General features: G+C 41.1%; 1 protein-coding gene across 5 annotated transcripts in view; it reads right to left on the bottom strand.

Annotated features, from left to right (window-relative positions):
* akap6 (A kinase (PRKA) anchor protein 6) overlaps positions 1-27,351 on the bottom strand; it is a 218,854-nt gene that overhangs the window by 149,693 nt on the left and 41,810 nt on the right. For all 5 annotated transcript variants that reach the window (XM_025901263.1, XM_025901261.1, XM_025901264.1 and 2 more), the window contains 8 exons: positions 22,838-22,947; positions 22,080-22,221; positions 21,198-21,845; positions 19,988-20,344; positions 19,375-19,515; positions 19,138-19,278; positions 18,771-19,031; positions 7,934-8,056 (listed from right to left, as the gene is read on the bottom strand). In XM_025901263.1, the coding sequence (XP_025757048.1) occupies positions 7,934-8,056; positions 18,771-19,031; positions 19,138-19,278; positions 19,375-19,515; positions 19,988-20,344; positions 21,198-21,845; positions 22,080-22,221; positions 22,838-22,947 (1,923 nt within the window). The remainder of the gene's footprint in view (positions 1-7,933; positions 8,057-18,770; positions 19,032-19,137; positions 19,279-19,374; positions 19,516-19,987; positions 20,345-21,197; positions 21,846-22,079; positions 22,222-22,837; positions 22,948-27,351) is intronic.

Here is a 27,351-nt window from a genome sequence, read left to right on the forward strand (position 1 = left end):
GTATTATTTTGAGCTTCAGTTCAATCCTGCTTCCCCCGTTAAGTCTCCATCTCTGTGTAAGGTGTTCTTTTGTTACTTACTTCCTGTTTTACTTTGGCAGTTTCGTCACCTATGCCTTCTACTGAGTTTAACTTTCCTTCTCTTGGTATCCTGCTAAGTCTATGGGAAAAAAACTTTCTGTCTTCACCTCTGTAAAATTTTCCTGAAGAATTTAATGTCCTCAGTCTCTGACTCTGGATCATACTGAATAAAAAATTAAATCTGTTTTGTAATTCTTCGTCATTCTCTCAGAACAAATTATCCATAGGATGTTCTTTGGCTAATGACTGGTGATTGACAAGTCATTAGCCAGTAATCAAGCAGTTTCACAGTTAGTCACAGTTTGTTTGAAACCAAGATTGTAGCAATGAAAATGTTGAGGTTTGGAAATGGGACTTAAGAAACCAATCGGTGATATTATGGTACTGTCTATGGTAAATTCCCATCTGTTACTTCTCTCTTTTCTTTGTGTCGTTTTAGTAAATTAGCAGGAATTAATAACTGCACACCAGCAGCAATGAAGGTTGAGATAAAGCAGTGTAAGCTAACAAACAAAATATCAAGCTGGTGCAGAAAGTGGACCCAGATGCTGATAAATACTTCAATTTAACTTGAATTTAACTTCTTGTCACACATATTATTTTATATTATGGCTTTAAAAATCTTTCTTCTTTGTTTAAGGATATTTAGACCACACAAACACATGTTCAGCTTTTACAAAAGCATCTTTGGTTAATAACATCTGATAATCTATGTTGAGTGAGGAAAATAAGTAAGTAAAGTTTATTGATAAAGTGCGTGTCACAGACAACAAAACAGAGTAAAATAAATAAGAAAATGAATAACACCAATACAAAATCAGCAGCATCGTAATTTAAAAGTTAGAAGGTGAATCTGGAGACTTCTCGGCTGCTGTGGCTGTTGGCCTCATATGTTATGACTCCCCACTCTGATTAACATACACATTGTGCAGTTGAGAGGTGAGCTGCTTCAAAGCCTGGATGATCAGATTACCTGTTAGCATTAGCATATTAGCCTGAAGCACAGAGTAGGATGGCCTCAGAAGCCTACCTAATATCATTTAGCTTTTAGCACTGGCGTATTAGTGAGGCGCTAAGAGGTGTGCAGCGCTAATGCTGAGATGACATTGAGGTTTGACATTGAGACTGTGTATTGAGCTGCACTGATCAGACACACACACACACACACACACACACACATACATACAGCAGACAGGCTTGGGTTGATGAGACAAGATCTGATCAAAGAGTCTTTTTAATAATGATGATCAAATTGTCTCCATTCATACTGAGCCGACAGAAACTATAGCAGTATGACTGGATCCCCTAGGGGTGTGTGTTTCTTCACCCAGGCCTACAATCTCCTTTGTTTTCTGTAGATATGAATTTTCTTGCACACTTCTTTTATGTTAAGCAATGAAATGCAGTTCTGTCTTACATTTCTTTCTTTGCTATTTCCCTTTAGTTTATTGTCCCTACCTCCCTCATACGGCTTCTTCCTCTTCCCGTCTTCATCTCAATCTCTATATTTCTTTTTCTCTTTTCTCTTCTCTTCTTCTCACTCTCCTGTCCGCCTTCAGTCTCCCTCAATCGTTGTCTCTTCTTGAGCCCACTCTATACCCTCCTCTTGCCCCTCACTGGTTTTCTTTACCAACTCTCTTTCTCCTTCTTCTACTTCCCTCTCTTCATACTCTCATACTACACCTACAAGATACTGGATACATATAGAAATATGCTGTATCGAACTGAACTCCAAGTGAACCAAAATGCGTCCCTACAAACCACCTGAGAATGTTCAGTCCAGTCAGCGGCAAGATGTGTCTGCAGCAGGAGCAACAAAAGTAAATACAGAAAGAGTGTATTCTGGATTATTGGGAAACACAGAATTTATGTTAATTTTATGGCTAGTTCTCTAAGGAGCTTGGAAAGAAAAGCGTCTGGACTTCTTTAAGTTGCTTGAAGACGTTTCACCTCTCATCCGAGAAGCTTCTTCAGTTCTAGGGTCAAATGATGGCGAGTCCCAGATTTAAGCCCTGTGGGAATGTCCCCCCAAGAGGATGATGGACCCCCTAATGATCCTCTACCTAATCATACAAGTCAAGGTGTGAAAATGGGTTTAGGTCACAATCAGCGAGGTTTCGGGTGAGCTCATTGTGAAACCTAGCCCCACCCTGTCATGTGATTTCCTGAGGTCAGAAGGCCCAGGTTGTGAGTGGGCGTTAAGGCGTCTGGGAAAGGATCTCAGGACTGGATTATAGATGGCAGACAGTTGGTGTCGTAAGCCACCGCGCCTCCATTCAAAGATGGTCATTCTAAGTGGACATAAATGGCTTCTTTAACTCCTTCTTTCACTCCTCTTTCAAACCATCTGTCTTCTCTGTCCAAAATGTGAACATTGGCAACCTCGAAAGAGTGACCTTTGTCCTTTAGATGCAGATGGACCACCGACTCTTGTCCCTTGGAGGTGGCTCTTCTATGTTGTGCCATGCGTTTGTGAAGTGGCTGTTTGGTTTCTCCAATGTAGAGGTCAAGAGCTCCTTAGACTACGATGACCTGGATGACTGAGAACCTTCACAGATATATTCATGGCTAGTTGGTTTACACATCTGTAGTACCTTCCCACACTGAGAATACAAAGCCTACATGGCTACAGTACATTTTTTAGATCTGCCTTCAAAGTGTGTTTTTGTCCCAGCTCCCTCCCCTCACCCCAGCTGGTCGCAGAAGATGGTTCAGCCTCCCTGATCCTGGTTCTGCTGGAGTTTTCCCATCCTATGGTCACCAAGTGCCTGATCATAGGGTGTCCTCTGATTGTTGGTCAGAGAGACATATGGGGACATTGTCAGAGCCATGTCCCCATATTTGCTGTGCAACTACTTCCAGGTTATTTTGTTTACCACCATGATTATGATTAGTAACACCCTAATGTCAGTCCAGCCAAAGAAATCTGTGGTCTTAGATTCGTTTTTTCATTGGTGTTTGCTTCTTTTTTCATTTACTACAAGCAGCTAATCCTCGTTTTCCTGCTGAAGTGGATGAAGACATAGGGGTATTTTAGTAGTCTCAAAGTCAACTGTAGTTGATATTTTTGTTGTTTGTTATCTGAAAGATTTCAGATGTTTTGCTGTTATTTCAATGCTTCAGTGATGATGGCAAGCTAAATGAATATGTTCTGAAGTGGTGGTCTGTTAATTTCGCACATTATACTTGAACACAATCTCAGACATTTCTCACTCTCCTCTTTCTCTCCCTCTCTCTCTCTCTACATATATATATATATATCCTCCCCTTATGTTGCCACCAGTAGTGTGTTACTTCTGGTAATGGGATTCAAAGGCCTGGATCGCCCATCAGACCCAATCAATAGGCCTTTCATTGGCCGCCATCTCTTAGCGCCTTACAAAGAGCAGCCTGTGTGTGCGTATGTGTGTTTTTGTGTGTGTGTGTCTGTGTGTGTGCATGTGCATGAGTGTGCGTTAGTGTCCTCTTGCCTCACTGATCTCCCCGGGGTTCCGGAAAGACCTGTGCTTATTCGCTCCACACGCCCTAAAACACACATATAGTCACACACACACACACACACACACACACAGACACGCCAGCTGGACCAAATATTCAATTGGGAAAGCAACTCCACTCCACCCACTGCTGCCCTGGAGCTGTGTGTGTTTGTGTGTGTGTTTATGTGTGGCACAGAAAGCAATATAGTGAAAGAGAGAGAGAGTGTGTGAGTATGTGTGTGAGACAGAGAAATGGAAAAACAGAAAGAGAAAAAAGACCAATCCTGTCGCCTGAAAGCTATATTCACATGACCTACTTTGGTCAAGTAAAGCATAATGAAAGTAGATATTCGATGTTGTTGATTGTCATAAAATAGCATGAAAAAGAAAAACAAGATACTGCATACAAAGCCTGATATGTCTTATTATTCATCTTTGCAATTGAACTGTTTTGTGCAAAAATGATTTTTTTAAAACACCAATGAAGTGAGCTCCACTGTTGCACTGGATGAGCAGTTCCTTTATTGCCACAGGTACACAGACTGCAGTTTATTTAGTACCACCATGCTGCCCCAGGGCCAGATATTCGCTAGAATGTCAAACGTGAAATAATCTGCCACTGAAAGTAGTCCCCAGCAGTCAGCTGGCTGCTTTGAGAAATTATTGAGCCTTTAGAAAAAGACTAAAAACATGAACTGCTCATCAAATTATCCATGTTTGGATAAAACTATAAAAGTCAACTATTCATAGTTTCAGCTTTCCAAGCTACTGATTAAAACACACTCACAAAAATATTATTTTATAGTTATACTGTAAAGGTCATTATAGTTCTCTTGAGTTTGCATTTTAATTTCTAATTTTCTTGGGATGTGACTATGTTAAGTAGCTAGGCAGGTCACACATTATGTCATAGGAATCTAAGTAGGATGCACCTGAAGGATGTTTAAGACATCCCAGGATATTCATGGAATATTTTTAAGTAGTAATTTTACATTATAAGGGTAATTAGATGTAAAGATACCAACTCTGCTGCTACTTCACACACTTTGTCGTGGTCCTTCTAGAGCACGTGTGTTAAACATAAGGTCAGGAGCCAGAATGAGCTGGGGAAGACTTCGATCTGGTCCACTGGACGGCTTTGGAAAAAGAGGGCATCGATTTTGGACTTTTAACTGTCATATTACTGAAATAAAACGTCTTTTCTTACATTAAACAGGGTTAAATGTGTAGTTATACATTTTTAGACTGAGAAAAAGGGCAGTTTTACTGGTTTGGCCCACTTGGGATTAAAGTGGGAAGTACATGGCCCAGGATGTAAAATAAGTTTGACATCTCTGTTGTAGAGTTTCGTGAGGAAGTGCTGTTGAATGGGCCTTCCTTATTGCCTCTTTGGAATTTTAATTCATGACTTTATGGAGTTTTTATATATTTTAAAACAAAAAAAACTATTGGCCAAAGGATTCAAGCACCTAAGTCTTCTTACAGACTCTCTGCCTGTGACTTTAAAGGAGTGTAGAACGCCGCCATCAATCCTAATCTAGTCAGCAGCTCCATTTCCTCTAAAATGTCTTAAAGGTCTTGTAAATGTAAACACATTTTGTCAGAGAAAGACTGGAGAGATATAAAGACAAAGGGAAGCGAGACAGAACCTGGCTCTACTCGGCAGTAATCAACAAAAGACACAAACACAGACAATTATACACCCAAACACACACGAATAACTACAAAGTGCAAGTGTGACTATCAACCCCAGCACGCACACACAAACACAGAGTCAGTTAGCTAACATGCTATCAACAGTGTAGCATTTCAAAGTCCTATTAGCGATGCCTTTTCATCCTCTTTTGCTTTATTTAACAAGACGCGCCAATTAAGAGCCGGGAATTCTAATTGAAGCTAACCGCCACTAACATTAGCGCTGCTGGCAACCACAACAAAGTCGACACGTGTAAACAAACCAACAAATAAACACGCGCACACACCCACAGATACAGCACAAATAAGTGCATCTAGATAAGAAAATACTGTGTGTGTTGATCTGCGTGCAGGATGCTGTTCTGCAGGGACGGATATGGAGATGCTGATTTGGAAATCTGTCTAGGAACATGCAAATCTATGCAAATAGTATCTCTATGTGTGTGCGTGTGCTAAAACACATGCCTGTTGTTTTGTATATGTATTTAGGTTTATATACCTTAATGCAAACACAATCTGCCGGTGAAGGTGGTGTGTGTGTGTGTGTGTGTGTGTGTGTGTGTGTGTGCGCGCACATGCTCAGCACTGAGCAACACCGGGATTTTTACATTGATGTGATATGCATGTTCATGTCTTGTAGTCTTGAACGAGTGCTCCTCTGTGTTTGTGTGTGCATGTGCAGCCCATATGTTTGCCATAAAGACCGTGAGTAATTGCCAAAGTGCTCCTCATCTGTGTGTCTGTGTATGTGCGAGTGTGCTCATGTACACGTTGCAGCACTTACTGATCTATCTCAGAGCATGTGTGAGAGTAAATTACCAAAACACAGGCAGAGTTATTTGAGCCTTTTTGTTTCCTATTTGTTTGAGTAAACAAAAGAAGACAAGGAGATAAAGAGAGAGATTTTTGTTTTTTAAAAGAAGAGAGACAAAGGACAAAAAAGACAAAATGGGAGAGAAATAGGAGGGGCAGATGATCAGAAAATAAAACAATAAAGTGGGAAGAGGAATAAAGGAAAGGCTTTGCCAGAAGGAGGAAGAAAAAAGAGATGTGGATGAAAACAAACTGGAGCACAAAAAAAGAAGCCAGAATAAAAGCTGTGACAATGAAATGAGAGCTTGCATTCATTCCAGGGTTTGTTATTTTCCAATTATCCCTTTCTAAAACCTTTTCTGTGTGTTTACAGGTGGCAGAAAATCCTAAGCTTTGACCTCTACCCCCTTAGCCAGTAAGTATAACTGTTGAACTGAGCACTGGTCAACATCAGCTCAAGAATAGTTGTTTTGAAGGAAATAAATCAGCCTTTCTTAGATGACTCACTGCCTTAGTTGTAACAAGTTTAATTTTCTTCCTATGCTTTTCCTATAATGATGAATGGGTGAATGGATTTGAATTTGTCTGTTTATCCCGTTATCTCCCATCTGTTATTCATTTTTCCTGTTTTTTGTTACATTATCATGAAATAATGAATTGAAAAAAATAAATAAATTCATATGCTAAATATATTTTTTTTCTGGAGAAGCCCCGCCTACCTATGGTTTGTGAGGGGCAGCCACTCAGCAACAAGCTTAAAACTTGTCTGCAGACAGTGAATAAACTGAGCGGCTGCACCCAGGCTCACAGTAAAATCACGACATGAATGCCAATCCCCAAACCGCACTTTGTTTTAAAGTCTATTATGCTCACTATTTTTATTTTTTGGATTCTACTAGAGCACCTTTGTGTGGGGGTTCAATATTTTACAATGAACTTTATTTATGATCTACTGGGCATTGGTGCAGCACTTTAATTCATCCCGTATCCAAAAACAAGTTAAAGGAAGAGGCTTTAAAGTTAGCTTTCTTCTCCCTCACAAACAAAAGGTCTGAACAGAAACTTGGGAAGGTTTATATATACTGACCTCATCATTTTAATGTTTACCATGTTTTATGAGAATCCACTATTGTAACAGTTCATAAATGACACAAAAAAGGAAACACTAAAGTATTTAACGCACTATTTTTTTTAGAAACATTCCATTTAAGACAAAGGTTTTTTTAAAAAGTGAGATGGTTGAGTGTTGATGACACAGCTTGGACAGTGCTCATTGTCTTGTCTTTTCTTTTCTCAGCAGCATGTGTTTGCTCTGTTTGCTGTGCTGACTCCCATCTCTGTCACTGATGTCACTGATATGTTTTGACAGCTTAAGTAGGGCTACTGAAATAACACATGACAAAGTACAGAACAGTCCTATCATCGCTTTACCAGCTTTGGTTGCTTGATTGTGAAGTAGTGGGTTCCAATAGCTGCAGCTAGAAGTAACCGTTTCTGAAAATAAGACAGGTGTGTGTGTCTGTGTGCGTGCGTGTCATGTGGGCACATCCATATGCATGTATGCAAATATGTGTTTATGCAACCGCGTGTGTGGAATGTGTGCACAGATGTGCTTGCACGTAGCAGTCGTGTACGTTTATTCTTCAAATGTGTGCGAGCCTTGACAGCGGGTGCGTGCGCTTGAATTTTTGCGAGGAACACAATGACTCAACGCCGATGAGGACCCTTTGGTGTTATCACTTCTATTTGAGGGCTTAGACTCATTTTAAGGGATGAGGCAGAGGTTGCTTTGTATTAATGAGGGTTCACATACGTTTAACAAAAAAAAAGAAAAAAAGGCAAGTGTGTGAGTGTTTGTGCTCTCACCAGGTGTGTGTCGAGGTATACCCTCAGGCTATCCAGGTCCTGTCTGGGCTGAATCCAGTTCTCTGTGCTGTCCAGCGCCTCCTGAAGCCACGAGATGAACCCGTCCAACTGCTGCACAAAATACTGGGGACAAGGGAGGAGAGAGAGAATTCAGTTTATGATTTAAAAACAAAAAAACAAAAAAAATAATAATATGTATAAATGCTGATGTCCAGGGCCTGCTGGAAAGGCATCAAAACAACACAACACACACTAAACACTTCAGAGGATTGAGAGATGACAGAACGATAATGTGTGAAAAGAGGAAGGAAGAGAGGAGCAAAACAAAGCAGCAAACAGTTTGAACAGAAAATGGCAGAGAAACACATCAAAACACACCAAGAAAGGAAGAAGTCCAACAGGTAATGGCATGCAACAGGGAGAAGGAAGGCAGAAAAGGGAGAAAAAGCAACAGATTGGAAGAAAACAGGATTAGAGTACAGAGAAGGATAAAAAAAACAAAAGGGGGGGAGCGAGGGAGCACCCGGCTGGTGTTTAAGAACTGATTCCAGATGAATTAATTCAAGGACAGAGAGAGAACAAAAACGAGACGATGAAACAAGTAAACACACGTTTGGACAAATACAGAGGAGAGGAGAATGGAAAGAGAGAGGAAGATATAGGGAGGAAAATACAAACAAAGGACTTAAAGATGTGCAAAAATGCACTGAGGAGAGTGAAGGCATGGAAAGAGAAAAGAGACAAAAGAGGAAGACCAAAAAGAAGCAGGTGAGGAAGACAAGAAAAGATTTTTAAAAATACACATACAAAGGCAGAAGAGAAATCAAAACACAGATGGCATAGAGGAAGAAGTGCGAGGAAAGAAAATTTAAAAGAAAGTGTGGGGAGGAAAAAATGACACGTGCACGGCAGACGGGTGAAAAGTAATAAGTGATGAAGAGACTGATGAAGAGACAAGAGGAAACAAGACTGCAAAAGCAAAAAGCTGAGCGTTAGGGAAAGAAAAGGGGAATAGAGCCAGAACGAACAGAAGGAAAAGAGATCAAAAGAGATGAAGTGGTATGAATGACTCTAGTGAGCTGAACATGTATGTCTCCATCACTGGCACGTTGCCCTTCATGGGAGTACACAGATAGATGTACACACTGACAGAAGATAGGGGGAAAAAAAGAAGGCAGCAGCTTGTTACTCAGTGGAGAGCTACTGCCATCTACTGGCCAACAGGGAGATTTATGATGCGCGGAAGCCTAAAACTTGATGATCCACGCCAGAAATGTACTAATCTAACTAAAAAGTGACACACACAAAAATTCTGTTGTTTTTTTAAATTGCATAAACATAATTTTTTCTTCCATATGATGTGAAATGTATCAGCAGGAAAATCCACAGAATCCATGTGAAATAGCACCTGATCCAGTATCGATTTCTCCCTTTAAATCCACTTCACTCCTGAAGAGGAACAGAAGAGACAGCTTAAAAGAAGAAGAAAGAGTCTTCAAAGGGAGGTGAAAGGGGGAGTAAACACTTTGGGTTGCGAAGTGAGGATCAGACAGAAGAAAGGAAAGTGTTTAAACCTCTTTTAGAGACAAAAACTAAAGGGAAGCATTAAGGGTGTTTGATACAAATTTTGCGTCCGCACAATTCTGCCCAGCTAAATCTCACACTCGCTGTCCAGGACTTGCGACGCTTGGAAGGGAGACCGACAAAAAGAATGGGAAAATACTTCAAGAGTAACATAGAAAGACCAGGCTGCACATTCAACTCGACAATTTTAAAGAATCAAGCCAGCAAGTTATGCATGTGGTTTAAATAAGCATGGACATGTATTGTTTACTCCTCCAGTAGGAGCTCCAGGTGTATAGTTTTAGCATAGCCGGTCCCTCAGGAGGAATCAGTGCTAGCCATGGGGCTACGCTAGGTTTTCTTTATGATTGATCGCTAAGTTTTCTTCTACTCTTTAGATCAAGTTTATTTCAGATGAAGGACCACCCCGAACTGCCTTATTTTGTCTCGTGAGCTCGTGGGGGGAGAACACTGCACCTGCCTGTAACCACAAGTGTGTTAACTCCACCACTCGGCCAGCTCTTATAACCTCATGTAACGGGTGAACGCATTTGTAAGTAACTGATTTGACATTCATGTCTGATGTATCTATATTTCAGCAGTCTGTAGCTTTAGCCCGACCACCACAGGCATAGTTGCTTCCACAGAGAAATCCACTACGAACACAACCCCGCACAGGTCAAACTGGAGCTGCGACCTGAATTTTATGTAGCCTGGATCCAATCGAACTACACAGAGCGTGCGAGCTACATCAAGCAAAGAGAGAGCGAGCTGGAAAGTGATTTACATAAAACTGAAGACATACAGCAACTCCAGAAAATTCATTCTTTCCACTCAGACCTTAAACATTACATCTGGAAAAACAGGTTTAATTGTGACTGCGGATCATCAAGAAGACAATTCTAATATTTTATACATTGAGCGCTGTTTTCATATCTTTCACTGAGAGCTATCTGGAAAACTAATGGCAGAGTGAAGGAGGCTGTGGGGAGAAGGTAAATCTGATGGAAATTACTTGAGCTGCCACATCTGTGCACCCACGCTTTCACCTCGCCTACAAATCGGTGTAGCAAATCTATACATGTGTGTGTCCTCATATGGAGATAGGTGTGTCTGCTTACTGTGATGATAAAATGTGCATTTGCAAACATGTTCTATTCCACAGTGATGTCTGTGTGTTGGTTTACCGTTATAGATATGTATAGTGTGTTTGTTAGTGTGAGAGAGTGCGTGTCTGCATGTGAGTCTGTATGAGATGCAAACCTTGACCGAATGAGCAGCAGTATGTTAATTACAACCGTGACCCTTTAAAAAAGCACACACATCAATATGATTCTGTCCATCTCTCCACCGCTCGTTATTGAGGAGATATGGAAATCAAAAGTATTGATGAGAGGAGAGGAGGAGAGGAAGAATGGAAGAAGTAGGAAGAAGCGGATAGTTTAAGGAAAGGAAAGGGGTTGCATGGAGTGCAAAGTAAGATTCAAGAGTATTAAAAGAAGAGAACAAAGCAAAGGTTAGAGGAAAGGGATGGAAAGGTAAATGAGAAAAAGGAAAAGGGCAAGAAAGAAGGAGGGCATCAGAGGATAAGAAGAACAGAAGTAAAGATCAATGAGAGAATTGAGAAGAGGAAAAGATGAGAAGAAAAGAAGCATGAGAACATGAGATGCGAAGAGAGGTAAACCATGAGAAGAAATGAGGTGAACTGAAGAGAAAAAGAGTGAAAAGGACAGAGGAGGAAGGCGCGAACAGCGGCAGAGCGAGTATTGCTGGTTTGGATATCGACCAGCATGCACTGGGCTGCTTACAGCTTCTTTGATGTCTCTAAACCAGTGAGGCTCCTGAGGGGCAGAAAGGCCTGCTGGGAGCTGAAACGCCTGATCTGATCCTCTGCCGCCTGGATAACTGCTCTGATATTATGCTTCATCTCTTCCTCCTGTGGTTCAGCTCTTCACCGCTGGATAATTACCGCTCAGCTGACGAGGCTTTCTGAAGGACGACGCTGATAGATTTGGACTCAAACTCCCGACAGATGATATTTGGCTTCGCTGATTAATATGTTAGAAGCAATAGCTCTGATTTTCCACCAGGAGCACAAAGCAAACAAAAATCAAGATACAACTGATGCTAGTCCACAGAAATTAAGATTCGATACCAGTGTTCTAATTTTTATGATCTTTAAAGTAAGCAAGGAGAAATAAAAAACATTCTCCAAAAGCAAAATGTTAGAGCAACAGAGAAACACAATTCAGTTGTTGTGTTAAAGGGTTAAAGGATTTACTGCTGTGGAAATATTAAACAACTTCTAGCAGTCATGTAAAACAGCAACAGTAACTTCAGACAGTGCTTCATAACAACAATGGCTGCTTAAGGTGGAGGTTGGGGTGGATGGATGGGTCAACAAACCCACCATCTATGCCAATCACATTTTATAAATGTTATGACTTTTCTATAATGGAATTGTACTTATAGAAACAGATGACCTACTGTATACTGTCTGGTCATTAGGCTTAGAAGACTACAGACTAAGCTCAAATGACTTAACTGAATAATTGACGTTTTAACAAGCCAAGCATTGCTTGTATTTGTCTTGAAGGCCAGGTGTTGTTGAAACTTGAACACATATTCAACTTCTCTTCTCTACATGGCCCTGGGCTGCACGGTTTGCAAGTGCATCCACGTACCTGGTTAAAATCCACACGAATGCCGGGACTCAAGGCTTTCTGGGTCCTGCACCACATACTTGAAGAAAACAGACATGCTAACCTTGTTATCATGGTAGCTCTTAGCTATAAGCTAATGAATTTGGATGACTGGCACCCTAGCTTAACAAAATTTCAGCACCTGGTGAAGGTAAAAACCAGAACAAAATATGAAATGATGACTTTTCTGAGCAGGGTTCCAAAAACATTTTGGGGGATTGAGGTGAGATGGATAATTTCCACAGCAGGCTACGTTATTAGATTGACTAACTCGAACACCAAACGCTTTTCCACCGCTGTGCCGAAATTAAAGAACTCGAGGGGGGGAAATTTTGATTAGAGTTTCATTAAAATTATTTGTCATATAAAACATGGAACCTGCGCAGCTGATTTCTGAGGAATATTTGGACAGGACAGGACTGCAGCTGTCTCCACGGTACATTAGGGTGGAATTTCATTTTGCCGTTTTAATTATTAGGAATTTGTCTATCTGTAGTGTGCCTGGAAGGAAGGAAGGAAGGAAGGAAGGAAGGAGGAAAGGAAAGGAAAGGAAAGAAAGAAAGAAAGATGTCCAAATTAACAGAGAGTAAAAACACGACTCTCACACCTGACTGCATCTCTAATATCTAAAGCTCCGCCACTGCCAGTTATCCAGCTCTCTGCTGCTGTGGAAATGGTTATCTAGTCAACAGTGGTGTTATATGTGTTATAACCAGTCAAACACTCCTTTAGAGCAGAGGCATTACAGGACCAAACTGGCCCATCAAAGTGTCCAATCTGCTCCACTGGATGAATTCATAAAGTATGAAAACTGCATCAGAGGGAATAATTTTCTGTACCGTGCTGTTGGTTGCATTACAAAGCATTGTCACAAATCATAAGGAACAAATCACATCATGGGAGTAGTTGACCAATGTGTGAATTGAATCTCTAAAATATTTATTGGCTCTTATTTATGTTTAATATTTATCTTCCACTCTGTCACTGCTGACTAAAAGCTAAACATCTGCCATATCAGCTTCATAGAGTAATTACTTTTAACTCTCATAACAAAAACTTTTATTATATACGGCTTAACTTAATTTTCATTCAAGAAAAAAACACTCAAGACCAACAACGACAGCCCTGCTGCTCATATTAATGACACTGTGCACATTTCATGGGTTTAAATCGAACAAAAGTGAGAGCTCGTGGGATACTCTGTCAGCCTGTAATATACTGCATTGTCTCCAATAATGAAAATGAGAACATGGCTTTCTAGCAATAAGCTGGCTTCTGTGGCAAATTTTACTACCTTGTGTCATAAACTCTTTTACGGAGGAATCTGCACTGATTGCTTTTACACGAGAAAAGGTCACAGTACAGATCAGCTACACACAAAATTATCTTTATGTTCCTCCTACAACCCTAATTAGTATGTGCTGAATGTGTATTTTCTATCAGCTTTTAATCAGTGACCGTGTGATAAAGTGTTCAGAATCGACATTACCAGGCTGCAAACAAATTTACTTCTGCCACTTTTTCCTTTACCTCCTCCTTACCCTGTTTATCTAAAGAAGCACAAAAGAAGAGAATAACACCCCTCCGCCTCATCATCCTCCACCTCTCTCTTATTTTCCTATCCTCTCTGCTGTCGGTGGGCGTCCCTGACCCCCCTGCTGGGCCAATCAGACGATTGTTGATGTGAGTCTGTTGTCTGTCTGTCTCCCACTGCTCGCAGATAGGCTGGCGTGCCGCAGAGCCTCCAAACACACAGACACCTCACACTGAGGACGCTGACGCTGGCCCAGGCGGTGCACACGATGTGATCACATGATGTATAGGACACTTATCTAACCGATGGGCTGTTTCTCCATCAGCTTTTCTATAGTTTTTCGTTTTTCTAAAGAATTTAAATCCACTTCACGTGTCATGTCCCACATAGCGCAATTAGGAACTTTGGATTTCTCTCCTGCGTTGGTCTCATAAACTTTCAGGAAACAAGCCGCACATTTACGTGATGCGGACACAAATTATGAGAGGATCGGTTCCGACATTACAAATGTTGAGGAGGTCAAGGTTGAGACAACAATGTCTAGACGGTCAAAGGCGGGAGGATAAAATATGCATGTCCAACAGTACGGAGAGAACAGAAACAAGGAGTGAAGCTCTGACGTGGGGAGGAGAAAGGAAAAATTTTGACTCAATGGACTTACAGTCTAGTCAAAACAAATAATTTACAAAGTTTTTATGTTACTTCACTAGTACAAAACCCATTGTGTGCAGAGGCATAACATGGGCTTCTGTAATAAATACAGCCTGGTCATACACACTTCAACAGCTTAGCTTTCAAAAACAGGTTAATTAATGATTACTGTTTTGTTTTACCTTTAAAATAGTCGTAATTTAAATCTAGCTGTGTCTCCAGAAGTTGGTCAGGTGTAATGCTTCTGGTGGAGCAACCTTCTTGTAACAAATTTCACCTAGCGACAGTCACCAACCTCCAGCAACAACTTGCCAAAAGATTTGGCAATACACGTTTTCCTCTAACTGGAGGTGGTGGAGGGGTCAGTAGTCAGAAATCTCTCCCCCTTGTCTCCGTTGTTGCTGCCTCCTAGACCAGTGTTAGTAGAATTGCTAAGAAAAGTAAAATGGCCCGCTGTGATGTGCAGCCTTCTAAAGAATTTTATGCTTCTCATTTTTGTGAGTGAAATTATAGCATTTTATTACACTGAGTCAGTAGCAGATCAGATGGGGATCTGTTGCAACCACACAGTTAATGAATGAAAGCTGTTAATCAAGCATGCTAACCTTAGCTGATCACTTAATGCTCCATTGTCCTGATCATCCAAGAAACCCAACACAGTGACGTCCAAACCTCTGAGGCGGAAGCTTCAAAATGAATATACTTACTTAAACTGATCTAATCTACTAGTATTCAGATCATACTCAATTATCAGAACAATCAACTTTGAATTTTCTTCGAGCAACAGTTGCAAGTGTTTTTTATGGTTCCTCTATGATTAAAAAAACCAAATCCATGAGGATAAAGATAGATGTCTGACCCCTTCCTGTTATATTTTACTGACATTTCAGAGTTTCTACTCAGTTCGTCTCTGCTCTAATCAGATTTCCTCAACTCCACCGGCAAACACAACCAAGAGCTTCTCCCCCGAGAAGACGAGAGGTGCCGGACGTATTATATTCGTGTTCTGCTCCTGGATTTGACTCATTTCTGCTCCAACAGTGATCTTTCCACAGTTTCTCTTCCCTGGACGGATGATTTTTCATTCTATGTTAATCTGCTCGGTTGTATTCAGTAGAGACTCTTTGCAGAGAGACAGAATGTCACCCTCCACACTGAGACGCTCCTTCTCCTCTCTTCACTTCCTCAATTAGGCAGCTCATCCATTGCCATGATTACATGCTGCTAATTAAGCAGCTAATCAGCTAATTACCCAGGAGCAGAGAGGAATGAGGAGTGTGTGTGTGTGCTTATGTGTGTGTGGTTAACACAAGGTGTTCTGCAAGACAGCAGGGTATAATTCCTGATTCTGGGAGGATTTTTTTGTGTTTGTTTATTATGTTTTAATCCAAAATTATGAATCTGTGTTTATTTTTGTAACTCTCTGGAGTTACATGTTTTTTACTCAATGCTCTGCACCGGGTGTGGTCTGAATGTGATTTTACAAAAAGGAAAGGGTTTGGGTTTTTTTAATTATTCCTTCCTGCTAGTAACATTCATGGAAAGCCTGAATGCATCACGAGCTAAAACAATGTGTTCTAATGTCAAGGCATCAAACATAGTTCACCCTCTGATCATGAAATTTACATTCTTCAGACCCAAGCAGATCCTCACATACTCAGGGATGTGGGGAACATTACACCATCGTGGGACACTTTATAATTACCAGGACACTATGACTTGATTCCCATTTGTCTTCCTTTAAGTTAACAGATGAGATTGAGCTTGATATTGATCATCCATTCATTCATTTTCTTGATCGCTTGACCAGCTTAGGGCCATTAAAAGGATGGAGCATCTCCCAGCTGTCATAAGGTGAGACACAGACTCACCAGTCTATTAAAAAAAACCCTATTTTGAATCACCAATTAATATAGCATGCATGCAAACCCAGAGGAAACCCACAGTGGCAGATGCAAAGACCATGCAAAGTGGATGCAGAAAGGCCGCTGCAGACCAGGAGGTTCACTACATCACCAGCGTTCTACCAAAGACTGACATCAAAAAAGGAAAAGCAAAAAAAGGGCAACTTTGACATTTCAACAGTCAAATCATCATTAATAGTCACTATTATGGCCAATCTGGCCAATTTGGTAACATGGAGGACAGAATTTAATGTGGGGAATGAATTTATAACCCTGCGGGTCACTGATCCCCATTTCCAAGGACATCCCCTCACACAGCTGACACTTTAACTCTCAGACTGATTCAAAAGGACCCTGACCATTCTCACTGTTAATCTTATTACAGCTGTCCAATTCTGTAGGTGGGCTTCTGACCCGGCTAACACCAGATAAGATGGGCACGCTGAACTTCATTGATCCCTGAGGGGAAACTGAGATGTTACAGCAGCAAAGTAAAATGTTGCCTGGGGAGTCGAGGGTATTAAGAATTGTAATATTAAGGCAATAAAGGTGAGAGAGTGAAATAAACCTGAGTAAAATAAAACAATAAAGAAATATTAAAGGCGACAGAGCCACTTTATAGCACTAATTAAACAAGCAGCCATGATAGGAACTTATCCCCAGAGCTATTGGCATTTCACGATATTCAATATGACAGATATGACTGATTAGTTCACCAGGCAAACCTCATCAATAATCTGCCTGCCAATCAAACGTGACCTTTTGAAGTGAGGTGATGAATTAGCAGGGCCAGTGGACAATCCGATACTAGCCTTCCAATCCATCAAGGTAGCTTCATTGGAGGGGCAAAAGTGGATGTTGGGCTGATTTTGTTTCAACTTGTCATCTTTTGTCTAAATGAAAGTGCAGAGATCCATCTCACAGACTGGCAGTAAAAACCAGCTACAGCAGTGAAACACAAACATTCCAAGTTTTATTTTTGGCAGGTTAGTTTAGCACCCTTAAAACATTCTATTGAGGTACAGGCAAAATCTACTTTGGAGTTGTTGTGTTATGCCCCGCCCACATCACAAGGAGGTCCTGGCCTATTCTTACTGATAACTGGCTGAAGTGGTAGGGTCCTGAGCTCACCGTGGCCTTTCAGATTGTAAAGGCTGGCCCACATGACCTGTTCACTCTTTTTAACTTTATTTATTTTAGTTTTTTTTTTTTAATTATACTTTATTTAAGTGAACATCTTATGCAGGCTGCCTCCCTGTCAGACACCTTGAGCCTGTTTATGGCATTGCTGAAAAAAGCAAGACCCTAAAAAACATGTTAACTGGATGTTGGCATATGTTATGCAAAAATCTGTAAATATCGTTTAGCATTAAAGGCGCCCTCACAAATGTGCAAGTTGCATATGCCTTGTGCTCAAATACCCTTCCTACTATCACAGGTGCTTTTACACAGCTTTTAACCCTTTAAACCCTAGCCTAATTTACCCTTTAAACCAGGAGTGGGCAACTCCAAGCCTCAAGGGCCGGTGTCCTGCAGGTTTTTAAATGTTTCCTTGATCCAACACAACTGATTTAAATGGTTAAACCTCCTCAACATGTCTTCTCCAGAGGCCTGGTAATGAACTAATCATTTGATTCAGGTGTGTTGACCCAGGGTGGTATCTAAAACCTGCAGGACACCGGCCCTCGAGGCCTGGAGTTGACCTTCAAACCCATCGCTGGCGACGGGTTAGGGTTTAAAGGGATAAACTGAGTTCAGAAATGTTCATGCGTGTAATAAGATCAACAGTTAATTTTTGTCATCTGCACAGTTTGCTGTGGATGACTTAAAATATGACTACATTTAAAGTAATGTGTGGGCGAGTCTCTGTACGTTCAGTGATGGAGGTTAAAAACATTGTCTGTGTGGACTGGTTAATAAGTCAGAATAATTTGATCCAATAATCGCGATGATGACGAAATGTTAAAGAGTAAAGTGCCCACACAATCATAGAGAAAATGATCTCAAACAGAAATCAGTCAACATTCCTAAGAGTTGTTGTTTTGCTTACAGTATCTTTGGAAAAATAGAAAACTGCATGGCGTCATCATAAAAATGAAGACAAAGAAGGATTTCTCCTTAAGTAGCAGCAGAAATTCCACTGCAATGTAACTGTGCTGGCATGAATTACCACCCCAGGCTTAAAAGTAATTACAGGTAGTAATTTTTAATAAGGAATATTACTGTTTTAATACAGTCAGAGGTGTAAAAATGTATTGGATTGAGCATCAGAGGATACTTAGGAAGGTAAAAAATACCAAGCTGGTGCTCAGTTTGAAGCTGGATGTTTGCAGTAGAACAAAAATGAAATGAAGCTTCTAGGAAAGCTCATTTTCTTGGAATGAGAAATGCCCCCAAACTTGTAAATGACAGTAGAGGGAATGAGCTACATATGTATGAAAGCCTGAACACAGACAGATAACGTGAAGACTAGATAGAAATACCTCAATCTTCTTCCAGATATCAGGGTCTTTGTCGTGACTCTGAATGTCCTCCAGCAGCTGCTGCACCAGAGATGTGCATTCACGCCCTATCAACGGGGGCACGGTCAGTGGAAGCTGATGCTCTGCAGACCTTCGCCCCTCATCCTCTTCGGACTGCAGATCACTTAACGGGCCTGACTCGATGCTTTCGTCCAGGGAGGGTGCAACATCGCTCGAGGAACTGGGGCTAAAGCGGCCGAGCAGGTTTCGCCTGCGAGTAACCTGAAGGAGGATGCACAAGTTGACATCATTGGAACTTTCGTTCAGCTTCAACAAGTATTTTTTTGGAGTTTTGGAGTTAAAACACACAAAGAAACTAATTTCATACCAGCGATGGCAGAGGAGAAGGAATGTCTTCCCCACTATCCACTACACTGCTCACATTGTCCCCGCTCTCTCCTACATCCCAGTCCGGGTTGAGCTCAGTCAAATCCCAATCATCCACATCCTGCGTAGAACCACCTGGCCTCTGCAGTTAGATGTAAAAAGAACAATAGTGGTTACAGTTTAGATTACAATGATGGACAGTCAGACACAGTATTCAGGATCCTAGTTGTTAACTAACCAAGGGGACGGCCTGTGTCAGACTTTCTAGTTTCATAGCAAGCATTTCTGTTTTGCGGAGCTGAGCAGGGAGAGCCAGGAACTCTTCTGACCCATACCAGTGCTCCCTGTCTGGGCTGCCTTTGGATGAGACTTGGGGACCCTATCAGACAAGAAAGAAGGAAATAAACATACAGTGGAACATCGAGTATGTGCAATTGTCAAACTTCTGTACTTGCTAACCTCGTCTTCTGTTTTTGACCACATAGTTCCTGATCTCAGCTTTTATTTAAACTGAATACTTGTATACTTACTTACTTACTACAGTCTACAAACATAACACAAGTATTTCTGATGTAGCTGTGAAATTGTGATTAGTATACTACTGCATGCTTGTGATTTGAGAAGACATCAACTACAAAAGTTTCCACTACTTTAAAACATGATAAATTAATCAAAATGAAAAAAATGAAAACCAATAGATGTCGATTTAGACTGACTTCAGATGGCAAATAATTCCAATTAATCTGAGAAAAATGCTACCACACACACAAATGCTCTGTAATACGCCTCTGTCCTTCTCTGTCTGCACAAAACACAAACTTTTCTCCTAAACAAAGGAAATAATCTCTCACCCTCTGACCCTGGCGCTTTACAATCCAGACCGCCGCCTTGCTATGACGCGGTCGGGGGTCCGACTCCTCTCCTGATGCTTCCAAGTCTGAAGAGAGAGCTTGCTCCCTCATGGGAGAAGGCAAGGAGGAATCAGAGTCCCCCTCACTATGTGTATGTGTCTCCTTCTGCATCCTCTCCATTTGATTTGATGTTTCATTCTGAGATTTCAGGTCCTGCAAAGGCAGGGGGGCATCAGCGGTTGGTCTGGCCCCAGATGAGTTCCTCTGGTCAGGCAGAAGCCTCTGTGCACTCCCACCTGAGCGCCCTCCGTATCTGGAGCTTGCATGGTTTCTACGTATGTTGCACCCATTCATCACCTGTTTAGGTAATGGAAATTTGAGTTAAAGATGACGTTTCTGAAGCTCTTCATGTTTACTGGGTACATATAGTGGAAGAGAATTAACATCAATAAAAAGCCATATCTGTCTTAATGGGAAGAAATGCAAGATAAAACAGAAGAATGTGTGGGTTTAACAAGAGTTTGCCAATCCTTCTGTCTCTTCAGGTTATGAGGCTACCTCTGTGTCAGAAAACAGATTGTCACCGTGATCACGGTGATAGTCGTGACACCAGCTGGAGTCCATTGTTTTATTACAAGACCCATCTGTGGATGCAGCCATCATCAGCTCACTGCAACTCACTTACATCCTACAGTTTACCGCTGAGGCAGCAAACAAGGATGCCTACCGCTGTGTAGGCGGTGGGTTTTTTGTATTTTGCAGCAGGTATACTATATTTGTGACATTCTCAATGTTCCCCAAGAAACACACACGTCTCCTGAGTTATTAAAATATATGCTCTTTATGTTCTGCTATTAGCCAGTATTACTTCAACTAATAAATAAGTTTTAAATTAGTTGTGTGTTCCTTAAATGCAAATCTATATCCAGCTGTATCTGTGTAAAGATTAGTTACATTAACTATTTATTGCTTATTGGTGCAATATTTTCTTACGAAAGTTAAGCGTCCTGCCTGAAGTCGAATAAATGTGTTTTTACTGTTTTGTTTTTATTTTTCAGAAATTGAACAAATGGTTTTCTTTGGTAAATCTTCAGTACATGTAATTTTCATAATAGGTAAAAATGTCTCTGTTGCAATTTGGGGTTTATGCTCATTTCATTTATAAATGTTGTTACTGAAGTGAAAAAACAAAGGACAAAGAAGGACAAACCTGCAGGCTCTCGCAGGACTGTGAAACATTTTCCGGATAAACAGAGTCTAGTTCCAACCAGAACTTGGAGCGGTCTGGAGGAGAGACGGAGATGAGAGACGGGGTGCTCCGGCTCAGCTCAGACTGGAACTGGATCCCTGAGACTGGGCTAACCTTCTCCGAACCTCCCACTGAGTCCTCCGCTCTGGCTGCTCCATCTGGGAACATAGCAGCTTTCTTGGGAAGTGATGGTTGTGTGGGTGACACTTCAGTGCTGTGGAACTCGCCCTGCAGGGGGCGCTTCGCACTTTCATTGTGGTTAGGCATGCCACATTGCATTGTGGGCAAAATAGATGGAGAAGGGTTATGGTTTGTTGAGTCACTGGGAGAAGAGAGCTCCGGTAAACTGTTATGGATTTTGTGGTTTGACAGTTGGGGATCTCCACTTTCCTCAGATCCTGGTTCCTGGTTTGGGTCTTGGGTTTGGTTGATCTCCTTTTGGGTGTCCTCACTATTAGACTCTGCTACCCGGACCTCAGGTTCATCACTGGGACTGTAGTCACTTAACTCAAAAGCAGTGATACCACAGTCCAGAGAGAAGTAGTCTTGGCTGCAGCGGATAGTCAGCTGACCACAATCGTCTACCTCTGTCAGAGCGTCCAGACGGGTCTAGATGAAGAAATAATCACTTTAATGTATCAGACACTATCACTGTCAAAGAACAAGGAAATTTAACGAAAGTGTTTGATTACTTCTCAGTGTGATTCCAAACACAGTCAGTCTGTTTGATTGAATTCACTGAGATCTCGTAATAGGGGCGACTTTTGGAGCTGAGAAATACTTGATTTAAAAATAGAGGAGCGTCTAAAACATGAGATTTGTTCGTCTGTGTGTCTGATATACCTGGTGCTGGTCCTGGCTGAAGGCCTGCAGGATGTCAGTCTGGCGGGTGTAGTTTCCGTTGGAGTCCTGCAGGCTCTGCAACAGACGTTCCTTCAGGACCAGAACCGAGACTCTCAGCTGGTGCCACAGCAGCTGCACCGTCCTAAACCACACGAGGTACAACGTTTAACGATAGCTAATGTGCATCGTTATGTATTTCTTATGAAACCCTATGATTATGAAAGAAGCTGTTTTTAACATTCTTACATTTCTGCTTTGCAATTTGTTAGCTTAAGCATTTATTGATATTTCAGAGTTGTTTTTGAAGGGAGAATTATATACATGTAACACGGAACACAATTAAAGCGTTTTAACATGAGAAGCGTTGTTCAAAAAGCACATCATTAGTGTTTTAGACCATTTCTCAAAACATACAATGTCATTCCTCCATGGTTACAATGTAACATTTTGTAGTAACAGTATACTGTACATACATAGATATTTAATACTTTCCCACCACTTCATCTTTCTCAGATTTTTGCTTAGATTTGTGGGCAGATTGTGAGCTGTTGTAATAAAAAGGCACCCATTATTAATTAATAGTAGGTCTTAGATATATGAACACAACGAGCAACTGGGCGTTAAAAACAGCTATATCCATTACTCTACTCTTTTTAACCCAGTACCTACATAATATAGTTATTTCAGTGTAACTCATACAATTATGCTGTATACTGTGTGCTGAAATTTAAAGTATGTCTCATCTTGTGGAGACCAACCTGATGTCAACAATGATGTTAACAGAGTAGGACAGTAGTTTCAGGGAGAACTCCGTCTCCAGCAGGGCGTGAATCTGCTCCACATGATCTGAGATGTCCTCACAGATGTCCTATAGTCACACAAACAAGAGAAAAAATCATGAAACATCAGAAAAGTGATCAAATAATAAGCATACAAACACATATACAAGCCATACCTGACCCCAGTTAGTCTACTATCTATAAATCTAGAGGCACTATAGAACAAAAAATCTGCTGAGTACTACAGCTGAAAAAGCAGAACTGGTAAGGATGTGTGATGTCATATTTCCACTTTTAACCATGAGTCAGTTCCACAAGGGACCAGTTCCATGTTTGTGTGCAAAAACATGGAAAACTTGTGTTTCGGGGAGTAACATTGGCTCTGTATCACACTTGTTGTTGACAGAGATTGGTGAACTAAATTCAGAAGCTGTAAACCCGCTTAGATGCACAAAGACAGACAGACGGACTCCGGGCTAAAATAACATCAGCTGTCACAAACTTTTATAACTGAAGTTTAGTGATGTGATGAACATGCAAATTACCCACTCGTGTATCTCAACAATGCAGTGCTTCCTAAATTCTGCCTCAAAAGCATAAAGACTTCAGTTTTTGTAAAATGTGTGTGTTTGTAGTTAGAGGTGGTGTTTCATTGGGAGAATCGTTGTAATGACAAAAAACAACCTGATCTAATTAAAGCACTGTTTAAGACCATTACATACTGAGCACGTTGTGAAAAAGCGGCATGAAATTCCAAATTTTTCAGCTCCAAACTTGTCGTGTAACGTTTATATACACTAAGTGTGTTGCGTTTTTTCTGAAAATGTATCCTCACAAAACAAACCGTGAAAAAATGAAGTTGACATCAAGCAATGATGAATTCCTAAACAAGAAAAGGAATAAAAGGAGATTTTGGGTTCATCCAAAACTTATGAGACGATAGCAGCAGGGAGAATTTCAAGGTTCGATCCTTGAGTTGAAGCTGTATCACGGCTGCTTTAGTACATATGTCAGGATGTCAGTGGGGCAGTTTGAGCTCTTGTGGGCAGATTTGGGACAACTTCTAAGGAGCCAGAGAATTTATTTCAGAGAACCGACTGACCTGGAACAGCATCTAGCTGTGTGCCTGAGGTAGGATACTATTATTTTACTATTTCCATCTCATTATATGTTCAGAACTGGTGTGTGTTTTGAACTACAATCCCCTTGTTGCCAAATGAGCTGGTCTGATCTGTTTATTCAAATGCAAAAATCAGAAATTCAAGCTTCATTCTAGAAAAGAATTGCCACAAATTTATCCAGCAAAATTACACGATCGGTGAGTGAGAACAGGTCTGAAAAATATCCATGTCCGCTGTATAGAGATCTTAAGACCTTTTATTAAGCTACATACAAAGATGTACTGATTCAGCAACTTGTGAAGTCTTGTTATTTTTTTAACTTTTAACTGTAAAATGTTTCTATTTATCCCTTCTGAAAGTGCAAAACTTTCCTCACAGTTGTTGAACTTGAGAAAGTTTGCACTTTCATAGCTGGCACATGAGCCAGCTCAGCCTGTACTGCACTAGTGTTTTAAATGCACATTAAGTATCATGACTTTTAAACTGTGTCTGTGACTATCTTTAGCACCTTTCCAAACTGCCTCCTGACAGCATGTGCAAGCAGTTTTTCGTACTTTTATTAATGTTTTATATTTTCTTGTCATCCAACTCTGTTGTTACTGCTTTGCGGAAAGGAAACTAGTGCACACTAAAATTAGATGACCTTTTTAGAAAGCAGGTGACCTTGTTTTGAACCCACTGCGGCTACTTTACATCCACCTCTGGCCGCTGAGTCACCGTGTTGCTCCATGGTGACCTGTCTGAACAACACAACACCTCCTGCTCGGCTACAGCCTGGATTAGGACACCGCTCGGCATGTGAGAATGTAGGTCACACACGCTGCCAGCTTGGCTCATGCTAGTTTGGCTAACCGTGTGACCTGCTTAGCAGTGTTCCAAAATAAATCTGTATCTACTGTATGTGGGGTGAAGTGCCGCTGCATCAGGATTCCAGCTTGTGGTCAGTGTGAACATGAATGCTCAAACACAGAGTGCGGAGGACAGAGACTTTCATGTGGCCTGTATGGTTGCAGAGTTTAGTATGCAGGTGTTGAACAGGGCTGACGTTTTAGTGAACTTGTCTGTTTTCTGGCTCCAGGTGACCAAATGTGAGCTGATTCTGGGCCACATGTGTTTGTCAGATTTAGTCTGACATGAGTGGCACATGAGCCAGCTTTCAGTCCATTTGCATCATTCAAGTCCAGCATGAGTCTGGAAACCAGTCAGGCTGTAGTTAGCAGTTGCTGTTTGGATAACTGATCAAAAAAACAAAAATCTAACATCTTACTGGCCAACTAGTTTTATAGTACAGTAAGTCTAAACTTCACTAACTAGGCCTTCTACTGACCGTGGGGCTGATTGTTCATTTGCATGCTGGGGTTCAAAACTCAATTCTGATCTTAGGTTCTTGATTTCTAATGCAGACATAAAATTCTGGCAACTGCCAGTGATGCACCTCAGCCTCATAGTAGATGCACTTATGGTATAGATTTAAAACTCCTAGGTGATTTTCAGAAAACTCAACATATGACCTTGACATTTGAGGTCACTGGGATTCAAACTTATCGCATTCACAAACTTGGGTGTCCACCTGCAGGTTGGGGTGATGACAATATTCCATCAGCTTTTTATGGCTGAGAGATAAAAAAAAATGCTTTCTTACACATGTAGGTGCGGTTCTCTGTATTTCTGTATCCCTGACGATCTTATTGATAATCACGTCCTTCTCAACAGATACATCTGAATTCAAATGTGTGTATGTCCTCACACACTTCTCTGCCACTCTTGACTTCCTCTTACGATACCACAGTTCCTCTCTTGGCACCCTAAAATATGCTTTCTCTAGCTCCATAAAAACACAGTGCAACACCTTCTGACCTTGACTGTACTTCTCCACCAACACTCTGAAAGCAAACACTGCATCTGCAATGCTCTTTCTGGGCATGAAACTTTACTTGCTGGTTGTCACCTCTCTTCTTAACCTCAACAATTCTTTCCAGTATCATCATCAACAACTTTATCCCTCTGTAGTTACAACAGTTCTGCAAATCATCCTTGTTCTTGAAAATTGGTAAGAGCACACTTCTTCTTCATTCCTCCTCTCATTCTGCAAGATTAAACAATCTGTCTCCTGCATTTTCTCCTAGACATTTCCATATTTCCACAGGAATGTCTCCTGGACCAACTGTGATTCCACTCTTCACGCTCTTCATAGCTTCCCTCACCGCCTCCTTACCAATCCTATGCACTTTTTGATTCACTTACTTCCTTCACCTGTTTTCTCAATTTTTCTTCGTCCATGAGCTCCTCATAGTATTCTTTTCACCTTCTCACCTTCTCAACACACGGCGTCCACTTGTTAGTAAATGTTCCATCTCTAACCTCCCAAGCCTACGCTACTGCTGGATCTCTCTGCCTAGTGACTCAATGCAAGTCTTTTTCTTCACCACTTCTGTCTTTGGTGTAAGCCTAGCCTTTCTTCATCTCCCTGACTATTCCCCTTTTTCTTTGCTAGCCACTTCCTTTGAATACTTTCTTGTTTCTCTTCATTCCATCACTTCTTGGCCTTGTTTCCTTGTCTCCTTGTCCTCTTTCTCTTTACACCAATCACCTACTTAGCAGTTTCCGTCAGCACTACAGCTGTACTTTCCCGATCATCTGGTAACTCTTCCTATCCTCCCTGAACTCTACATTACATTGTTCTTCTTCACCTTCCACCTTGTCTCTGCCCTCACTTACATCCAATTCTTGAAAATCATCCTACAGACTACCAACTGATGCTGCCTAGCTACATTCCCCCCTTCAACCACCTTGCAGCCTCCTATCTCATTTCCACAGCACCTGCATAAGATGTATTCCACCTTGAAATATGTTCAAGAAATACACAGATGCAAGAAATCTGCAGTAAACTCCATAAATGCAATACAGTATACACTAATTCTCTATGTAAAACCTCAAAACATCCACAATCCCTCACTGCACACACAGTGTTCTTGAACCCTTAGTTAACACACACACAGCAAGTTTCGTCATCAAAGCGCTGTCATGTCATTTTAAAACATTGGTGAAAATGTCACTAGCTTCAATAATTCACCCATAGCTTTCAAATGCTAATACACATACACACACATCACAGCGCTCAGCAGAGGGCCCATCATACCAAATTAACACAGAGTCTGCCACTAGGATCTGAAGTCATTTGTTAGAAGATCCTGAGTCCAGGCAGTGTACTAGCAGCTAATGAGACCCCGCCAAGGGTGTGCAGATATATTCACAATGACAGCGTGTCTACATCAGTCTATATTTTTCTGTCCTGTGACCTCTTGCCATTAAAAATGTATAAATAAATGATAATATCTATCCTTTAATGATCTCTGTAAACAGAAATCTGCA

This window comes from Oreochromis niloticus, linkage group LG19, assembly GCF_001858045.2.
Source record: "Oreochromis niloticus isolate F11D_XX linkage group LG19, O_niloticus_UMD_NMBU, whole genome shotgun sequence".
NCBI lineage: Eukaryota > Metazoa > Chordata > Actinopteri > Cichliformes > Cichlidae > Oreochromis > Oreochromis niloticus.